This window comes from Thamnophis elegans, chromosome 1 (genome assembly GCF_009769535.1).
Source record: "Thamnophis elegans isolate rThaEle1 chromosome 1, rThaEle1.pri, whole genome shotgun sequence".
Lineage (NCBI taxonomy): Eukaryota > Metazoa > Chordata > Lepidosauria > Squamata > Colubridae > Thamnophis > Thamnophis elegans.
In genome coordinates this window covers 16,378,848-16,388,888 of record NC_045541.1, presented here as the reverse complement: position 1 = coordinate 16,388,888, position 10,041 = coordinate 16,378,848, and the positions used below count along the sequence as shown (strand labels likewise).

Below are 10,041 nucleotides of genomic sequence, written 5' to 3'. Positions count from 1 at the left end.
AGTTGCAACCTCCCCAGAACTCAAATATCTTTCCTCAGCATTTTCTTGTGCCGCCACTGAATCAAATGGGCATTTCATCACAATCCCCCCCAAATACCAATCCTCAAGTCTTCTTTCAGGTTCTCTTTTTTCTTTTCCATACCCAATCGTTTAGCATGCTCTATTTCATTCCCTCCTGGGTGCAAAGATTTGTTAGTGCCCTCCTTCCCTAATTCAACCCAAGTTTAATTAAAAACAGTGATTTGATAGAAAGACGAAAGAGGGTTTACATATATACATCCGAAGACATTGACCTGCTAAAAAAGAAATGTAACAGTATAGTCTCCTACATTATGTATTTATTGATCTATTTTTTTTAAAAAAAACAGTGTTCAGTTTGACTATTCTTAGATATGATAATGGGATAAAGTAAATTCAAACATGTTTACTAAATACAGAATTTGATACTACATATTTACAGAATATAAAAAGAATCTGATTTATTATTTCTTTTAAAAAGAAGCAATGAGTTTAAAAACCTGCAGTAAAATACACAAATGCCTAAATTCAGGGCTTTATATATAGCTTTTTTTAATGGAATATTTACACTAAAAAAAACCCACAAAGCAGTCAGTGGCTCAATCTTGATACGGCTGCTTTAAAGAACCTCTGAAGGTGCTAGCTGGGCACCCATTTGCACTGAATGTCTACGGAGATTCTCAGTCATCCAGGTCATGGCTGTCCCAAAGGTGCTTTTTCAAGAGGCAAATGGACTTTCTAGTTTTCCTTTGAAAAAACTTGGATGAGAAGGAAAACATCTTCGAAGGAAAAGCAGAAAGCCAGTTGCTTCTTGAAAAAGCACTTTGAGGATTGGTACTGAATCCAGATTTTTACACAGCTGTACTAAACCTTGTGTTTGTTTAAAGCTTTAGATTTTAAAATAGAAATTGAAATGAAATTGAAGCCTTGTTTAACATATTTGATAGCAGCTTTTGTGACTTGGAAAGCACTTCTTGTTTATTTCTTCTTGTGTATTTTTGTAACAAACCACTGCCCATCTTATTGTCAAGATTTATTTGCAATAAGCTGATGCAGATGTGAGAACTAAATTTCTCAATTCTAGAGTACCTAATGATTGAAATTTCTAAACTGCATTTATTGTCATACAGGTTCAAGGATTACAGTATATCCAAGAGTCCACATATACAGGTAGTCCTTGACTTACAACAGTTCATTTATTGAGTGTTTGAAATTACACAACATCATTGAAAAAAGGTGATTTTTATGATCGTTTTTCATACTTACAACTATTGCAGCATCCCCATGGTCATGTAATCAAAATTCAGATGCTTGGCAACTAGCTGACTATATGACAGTTGCAATGACCCCAAGGCCATGTGGATTACATTTTGCAACCGTCTGCCAAGCAAAGTCAATGGGGAATCCAGATTCACTTAACAACTGGATTACTAATTTAATAAGTGCAACGATTCACTTAACAATTGTGGCAAGAAAGGCCATAAAACTGGTTTAAATTCACTTAACAAACTTCTCACTTAGCAACAGAAATTTTGGGCTCAATTGTGGTCGTAAGTCAAGGATTACCTGTATTCTATTCTCCAAGAATCCATAACAGCGAGGAATCAGTCTTCAGGCAAATCAACCCCTTCGTGGTAATAAGAGAGAGTGATCTGCAGTCACAAAGCTGTATATTCAGCAAATTCTGTATCGTGTACAAGTCAGAGTGATTACATAGTGTCAAATTAGAAGATAAAGTGAGATAGCTCTGGGTCACAGCCTTTTATTCTGCATTTCTATGTAATAATCATAGAAAAAAAAAAGTCACAGCATTAATTTTACAGTGAAAAGTTTCGCTCCTGCCTGGCAAATCCCCAAGGGAACAGAAAGGCATAAAGGTTGCTATATGAAACCTTGATAAATACGCACAATGTTAAATAAAGTGGGTAATACAAGAATAGTAGATGTCTTCAAATGAAACATTTTCAGAGTGGTTTAATTATTTAGTGCTTAAATCCTTTCAATAACAATTTCCCCATCCACCAGCTTGACTAGCTGTTTCTTTCTTTTCCGACGTATTTTCCTGACACCTTTTTGTCCCTTCTTTGAAATGAAACCTGGGGGGGGGGGGGGGGAAAGAGAAAATAAATGACATATTTTTCTCCTTCACTCTCCACTTCAATTCCCTGCCATTCCTTTTGTTGTTTCCTTTTTTTTTTTCTAATTATATATTACAAACTCCTTGAAGTGGGAACATTAAAAAAAAACAGTTGTCACAATTAAGGACTGACAATATACAGCAATTGTTCAGGTAGTTGAAAGCATTATGACAGGGAAATTGATGCCTTTGGTGTACCTACACACTTCTATTATGACAAATAAAAGATTAACAAACCAAAAGCCCACTTATGAAAGGCACAGGCGTGATCTTCTGGGTGGGGGCACGCAGGAAGTCTCCCTTCTTTGTCATGACCCCTGCCCTTTGGAATAATATTCCCTGAGATTTGTATAATCCCTACCCTGACCTTAATTAAAAAAGCCCCAAGGCCTGGTCCCCCCAAGTGTTGGGTTACAGTAGGTGATAGAGCAGTGGTTCAATTCAGCCAGTTCTAACCAGTTCGGGTGAACCGATAGCGGTGGCGGTGGGAGGCTCTGCCCACCCACCTGGATGACATCACGTCCCGTTTTTGATGCTCTGTGCATGTGTGGGAGGTCCTGCGCATGTGCGGAGGTGGTGCGTGCAAGCCAAGCAAGAGTGTACGCTCACATTTGTGAACCAGTAGCGAAGGTAAATTGATTTCAACCCTGTAATAGAGCAACTGTGTGGTGTTTTGATATTGTTTCTCCACATTCTTCTTTTTAAGGTTTCATACGTTCATATCTTTTATTGCTTTATTTTGTAATCTGCCCAGAAACATAAAAAATAGGGTAGCCTATACAATGAATGAATGAATGAATGAATGAATGAATGAATGAATGAATGAATGAATGAATGAAAGCTTGTATCAAAAACTCTCTCTTCAGAATCATCTCTAGCCTCTGGAAAAATAAAAGTTATATCTACCTCTAACCAGGAGTTCTTCCGGATGATTTTTTTAAAAAAGATTTATTTTATCCTGCCTTTATTATCTTTATACATACATCAGGGTGGCATATGTACCGAATACTTCTTCGCCCTCCTATTTTCCCCACAACAACTCTATGAGATAGGTTGGGCTGAGAAAGAGTGACTGGCCCAAAGTCACCAAGCTGGCTTACATGCCTAAGCCAGGACTAGAACTCATAAAATTTTGATTTCTAGGCCCGTACCTTCACCACTACGCCAAACCGGCTCTCTTTATTTATTACAAGTGTATTCCACTCTTTCCTGTACGGAGATCAGTGCATTGTACATGTCCCCCTATTTCCCAAACCCTAGTCTTACAAATTAGTGAAAACTAGGTTATTGGAATAAGAATTGATGATGTCAAGAGAATATCAAGCTTCTAGAATCCTAAATTAGGTACTTAAACCAGTACCCCCGACTGCCTCACAATAGGTGGCATTCAAAAGAGATGCTTCGAAATAGAACAGGGATGGGGCCTCATGAGTATGTCGAAATACAATTCAAAGAGTTGTAGCCAGCATCACTGATGGGGAGAGAAGTTGAAAATTTAGCAACATCTTAGGAGCCTTAGAGGGCCGTTAGATTAGCAAAGTATATTGATTGATTGTTACTGCAAATCTTAAAGGCTTGTGTGTTGCACGTAAACTTCTACCAGGAGACAGTCTGAATCTTTCCTATTCAGCTGTGCTAATAGTGTTCAGGGCTTTCAGAAATTACATTTTGTCGATGCTTGTTTAAAATAAATAACAGGACAAGCCTCTTTGACTTGTGCATTCAGTTGCAATAATGTACAAATGAAGGCAAATATATATGTCCCAGGATAATGTTGCTAGATCCAATCTATGTCAGTCTCCGGGAACAGAGGTTTAGTCTTCTGAGCTTTCAGGCTTGTGCCGGAGTCCACGTTCAGGGAACTTCTCTCTTCTATTCCAATACATATTCCAGTAGAGAGAAATTCCCTGAACGTGGACTCCGGCACAAGCCTGAAAGCTCAGAAGACTAAAACTCTGTTCCCGGAGACTGACACAGATTGGATCTAGCAAAAGCCCAAAAGCTGGGAAAGTAAACCTTTGGTCCCAGTGACCGACCCAGATTGGAACTTGCAGTAATACTTTAGCAAAAGAATATTCCCATCCATGTGCTGCAAAACGTGCGACTGTACCTTTCTTACACATCTGCACACATGCCTTCCTAGCGGTGAAATTATTTTCATTCCCGCCACATCCAGTGTAGCTGAACGGACGGCATCTTCCAGTAGTCTGATTATAGAAGAACCGTTTCTCATTTGCTTTGCAAAGACCTCTGTCCATGGGCATCACACAAAGAGAAGGGAGCAGGGATAACTCTAGACAGAGTAAGGAAGAAAACATGGTGAGAAATAGAAACTTGGATTCTGGTGTTGTATTTTTGGTTCTATGATAAATATACATTTTTCCAGTATTGCATTGCAGTTCTCAGAATTTAAAATGTGTGTGTGTGTGTGTGTGTGTGTGTGCATGCATTGTTGGGGAGGCTTTTTTAAGTCAAAGGAAAGTGTCAAAATTGAATGCGATTATAAATGAATAAAAGCATGAAACTGTGAAATATGCATACTTAATATATGCAATACAATATAAATAGACTTAAAAAAATAAATAAAAAAGGAAGTGAAATTCATAAAGGAATAAAAATACAAACAAACAAATAGCAATAGCAATAGCAATAGCAGTTAGACTTATATACCGCTTCATAGGGCTTTCAGCCCTCTCTAAGCAGTTTACAGAGTCAGCATATTGCCCCCAACAACAATCCAGGTCCTCATTTTACCCACCTCGGAAGGATGGAAGGCTGAGTCAACCCTGAGCCGGTGAGATTTAAACAGCCGAACTGCAGAACTGCAATCAGCTGAAGTAGCCTGCAGTACTGCATTTAACCACTGTGCCACCTCTTAGTAAATAGTAAAATAAATCACAGAAAGAACTGAGTTTTCATGATAAAATCACAGGGTTTTTTTAAATCCCAGATTATCCCTACCTCATGCTGTCCAAATGTGATGGACCAGCAGCCCCCCTCCTTCCCTACCCAATAAGGGCCAATGGATATGAAGGCTGTGGATGATGGGAATTTTCAGTCAAGTGTGCCTAGATTGCCAGTTTGTGGCAATGCTGTGCTGTGCTAATAAATCTGACTTCCAAGATAGATCAGTTAAACTTACCCTTGACTAAATTTGTTTAAAACATGTAATGCTTCTACCTACTCTTCCAATTCAGTATATAGTTTCTAGATTTAACCAAGTCAACAGCAGTGGTTATGTTTTTCCAATTCTGTATCTCATTAAAACCCACCGCAAAATTGTATTTAAGCACCACATCATTCCATTATTTACAAGGTCACTCCTTTCATAAGCCTCCTGTTTTCACATTTGTAAAGAATGCATTCTAGCAGCTAAAATTGTGCACGGAACGCTGTTACCTTCCCATCAAAAGTGGTTCCTATTTTTCTACTTGCATTTTTTACGTGCTTTCGAACTGCTAGGTTGGCAGAACCAAAAACAAATAGACAAGTACAAAACAATCAGAAAAGAGATACAGCCTTCATGAAATGGATTATTTCAAAAGGAACCTTTAATCAAGCAGGATGGAAACCATTAGAAGCAAAGCAGCATCTGAAAACCTTTAGGCCATGCAAATGGGATTAAGCTGATAATGACCTCTCCCCTTTGTCCGAATGCAGATTCTGACCAATACACAAGTGTGAAGATGCTTCCTTAACTCTTCTGCCCTGGGAGTCAAATAAAGTACACATTCCCATGGCTATCTCTAGTTAGACATCAAAGTTATATACCCCACATGGCTACCATAAACATCCCTCCAGGGATGTTGGGACCTTCAGTCTCCTGGTGACAGGAAACCAGTTGTAAAGTTGTAAAACTCAGTTGTTTCAGATGTAGCTAATGATTTAACTCCGAGGCTCCCCTCCTCCCAATTGAATGGCAGTATCACTTTTAGTGATCTGACAGTTGTCTTTTGAAACAGCCAAGAAACAGAAATAGCAATAAGTCTATTTGGTGCAAAGATGCCAATGATTCGTGGGAGGAATAAGAAGGTTTTATGAAACTTGAGCAAAGCAAGGATTGGCCACTGGAGGCTTTAAGGGCCTTGATTTTCTAGGTCTGAAATAATGATAAAGATAGTAACGTACTATGGCAATCAAACCTGCCCAGGTTCACAGCTTGTAGAAAAAAGGCAATAAAAATCGGAAGCTTACATTATTTTACAAAACTCAGTATAAATCCTAAATTATATTGATGTGCTGCTAAGTTACAGAAAACAAACAAACAAACAGTGGAAACTTCGGGAAATAGCAATTTGCTTATAAAATGCCAGGAAAGAAATTTCTCCCTCAGTCGGTTTAAACTAAATGTAGAGAACACGTCTTTTCATTGAACAAAGCGAAAGATTCATGTTGTGATCCTGAGGGGGTCCTTTCCTATAAAATTAATGAACAAGCTTTTCTTTGGTGCTTTTCATGCTCTTTGCACAGAACATGCAGGGCTTTCTAATTTAAACTCATTTCCAGTTTGTCCCAGCGGTTGACTGAAGGGATTTTGGTGTCAAGAGAATGTGGGCTTAATTCCACACTGGGCAGATGACACAGCTTTGCACCTCATGGCTCCTTCCTTTAGGAAGATAAGAAACGATGGAAAACTAAACAAGGAGAGAAGGAATCTAAAACTAAGGAGAAATTTGCTAACAGTTAGAACAATGAATCAGTGCAACAATTTGCCTTGCCTTCAAAGTTGTGGGTGCTCCATCAATGGAGGCATTTAAGAAGAGATTGGACAGCCACTTGCCTGGAATGGTACAGGGTCTCCTGCTCGAGCAGGAGTTTGGACTAGAAGACCTCCAAGGTCCCTTCCAATTCGATTCGATTCTATTTTCTATATTATGTTAGCAGAGCCATTTCCTAGAGCATCATGAGGTGTTTCTTAATGCCTAGCTTGCATTTTGAATTTATTCTTTTGCCTCTTCTGTGAAGATGACCAAGGAGAACAAAGCCAAACGGAGACACATACACACATACACACACACACACACACACACTCACTACACACAAAGAGAAACAGCATGAAGCCAAAGAAAGTAGCCAAGTAGGTGGATTAAATTCTGTGCATAACATTTTCCTATTTGTGAATATCTATAAAGAGAAATAATGAAGCATTGTCGACTGCCATTTGACCATTCAAAAACAGCACAATGACAATTGTGGCAATATGACTGAAGCCTTGTCTCTTTACCTATGCATGTGACATCAATACATATAAAAAGGTATAGAGCTTCAATCACATTGCCGTGACCAGCATCTTGCCTCTTTTGACTCCCTCCCCATAAAACTCCCTCTGCTTTCCTAATTTCACATGTATGTGTGTGTGTGTCTTTCTCTTTGTGTATGTGTGTGTGTATTTCACATTCCCGCTGTAAGAATTATGATAGCTAATTACGAAATACAATTTTCCATGAAAATATGAAATTAACAATTAACACAGCAGTAATAAATGGGTGATATTATTTAACTACCCCAAAGAATATTTGGTGGCTGGCTGTTCTGTCAGGGAATGATACTATAAGAATCAGTTGATCCAGAAACCATAGCAGTTCATTAGACTATCTAGACTCGGAGATAATAGCAACATTTCATGCCTTATTAAAGCCATTTAAAAACAGTTCATAAATTTATGGCAACTTCAAATCTCTTTCATTAGAGTAAAAATTTATCTAGTTTATCTATATAATTATCTGATTACTTTTCCCGCTTACCAAGAAGATTGCAGCGCAAGCACAAAGGGCAAATTAAATTGTTTCCATTAAGCCCTGCAAGTTGGCATTATATCTAGTTAGGCATTTAGAGAAAGATCCGTGTGTGTGTGTGTGTATGTGTGTATATGTGTGTGTGTATTTATTTGTGTGCATTTGAGTAATGTAGAGGTATTTCTCAACTGTTCACTTTACAAATGTTTGAAGTTACAGTAGATACCCCACCCCCAGCAGAAAACACCCCATTGTTGTTTGCCCTTATGACCAATTAAAGGGATGCTACAGGTCCCCTGCTTATCTCATCCCCCCCCCCATTCTCCCCACCAGGCCCCACACTTTCTTCCTTATCCATCATCCATTGCACACTTGACTTTTGAAGAGTTGGGGTTAAGAAAACAGAGTGTTTGTTGCCTTCTGCGCATGCGTTTTTGGTGAAAAAGGGGCCTAAATGGGATGCCATAGAGCTGGCGTGGGTGGGGCAACCCACGATTTCCGCTACCGGTTTAGGCAAACCAGTCCGAACCAGTAGAATACCACCTCTGATTGGGCCCAGTGAGATGGGATGCAAGGCCCGTGGACTCCTGAGGAACAGGAAGTGGAGCATGGGATGCCTTAAGGGTGGGGAAGGCTTTGGGAGGTCTGGGCCAGGGTCTCCTCCAGGGCCCAAGTCACCCTATGCTTTGCTTAATGACCAGCATGTTCATTTAACAACCACATTGGGAAGAGCAGGGATGATCACATGGGAACTTCACTGAATCATGATATCTGACTGTAATGGGCAGGCTGCATTACAGCCTTGAGTTGAGGATTACCTCACCAGGTTTTTGTCATTCTGTCAGACTGTTCCTCCCAGTGGCTCCATAGAGGTGTCAAGATATTCTTAGAAGATAGCACTTCTAAGTTCTAAGAACTAGAACTAAGAACTTCTAAGATACCATGTTAGCAATAGCAATAGCAGTTAGACTTATATACTGCTTATAGGGCTTTCAGCCCTCTCTAAGCGGTTTACAGAGTCAGCATATTTCCCCCACAGTCTGGGTCCTCATTTCACCCACCTCGGAAGGATGGAAGACTGAGTCAACCTTGAGCCGGTGAGATTTGAACCGCTGAACTGCAGATAGCAGTCAGCTGAAGTGGCCTGCAGTACTGCACTCTAACCACTGCACCACCTCGGCTCTCTATGTTTTCCCACCAATATGTACCTCCGATTGGATAGGTTTAAGTTTTGAGTGGGTTGCCTAAATTCAACAGTAGATCCATGCATAAGCAAGGAGTAAGAATCAACATAAAGACATGAGTTGTATTTAACAGCGCAATCAGGGCCAACTCCAAGACTAAGCAAAACAAAACAAAAAGTATAGTCAATTACTCTTGAAACAGTTTTAATGCTTTATTTATTTATCTACTCAGAATATTTCTCTACCACCCTTCATCCTGATTGGATTTTGGCTGACACAAGAATGCGTTCCTTCATCCCATTACTGGATTAGGTGATTATAGCCCAAGCAAAGTTCTATGTTCTATGATGAATGAAGCCAGGATGTAGAAAAACAACACAGCACTTTCCCATCATAGGCAGTCCCAAAGTTCATTAGGAAGATCTCCCTGGGCTTCTCTTACATGCACTCCAGATTTCTAGCCAGCATGCATAATCCACAAACTACCAGCCAGTTCCCAGAAGCACATCTGAATGAAAGTGCAGATGGCCAGCAGAAAAATATAGCAACCGTGATCAGTCTTTTTCCAGCTGTTCCTTTCTCCCTGGCGTACAACTGTGGATCATAAAAGTGAGAAGCCTCAATCTCCAGTATGGCATATACTCATGGTAAAACAATGGCAGCAAAACTTTCAAGAAAAGCTTTCAGACCAAAAAAAAAAAAAAAACACCAGGAAAGATTAAAAAACAAGCAAAAACAACAAAAGAGATTTATTTTTGTCCCTAACAATTACCTCAGAAATATTAGTATTTATTATTTCTTTCTTGACATTTATATATCCCAGTCTCAAGACTCTAGGAGGTATGCAGAATAGTTAGGTAATAATTAAAAACAGAACTTAAATGAAACTCTGATTTAATTTATTGACAATTTTATAGTGCATATTTTTGTTTTGGCTTCCCTGGACTCATCCTCCTCAGTGATGTTT

At 39.2% G+C, this 10,041-nt stretch overlaps 1 protein-coding gene across 2 annotated transcripts in view; it reads right to left on the bottom strand.

Moving 5' to 3' along the window:
* Positions 1-1,524: 1,524 nt before the first annotated feature.
* Positions 1,525-10,041, bottom strand: part of TFPI (tissue factor pathway inhibitor) — a 47,053-nt gene continuing 38,536 nt past the window's right edge. Inside the window, exons 7-8 of one of the 2 annotated variants that reach the window (XM_032235248.1) lie at positions 4,266-4,448; positions 1,525-2,114 (exon numbers count right to left, since the gene is read on the bottom strand). In XM_032235248.1, coding sequence (XP_032091139.1) covers positions 2,008-2,114; positions 4,266-4,448 — 290 coding nt within the window. In that variant the 3' untranslated portion in view covers positions 1,525-2,007. Of the gene's footprint in view, positions 2,115-4,265; positions 4,449-9,097; positions 9,669-10,041 lie in introns of those variants that run through there. The other variant, XM_032235332.1, reaches the window with a different exon arrangement.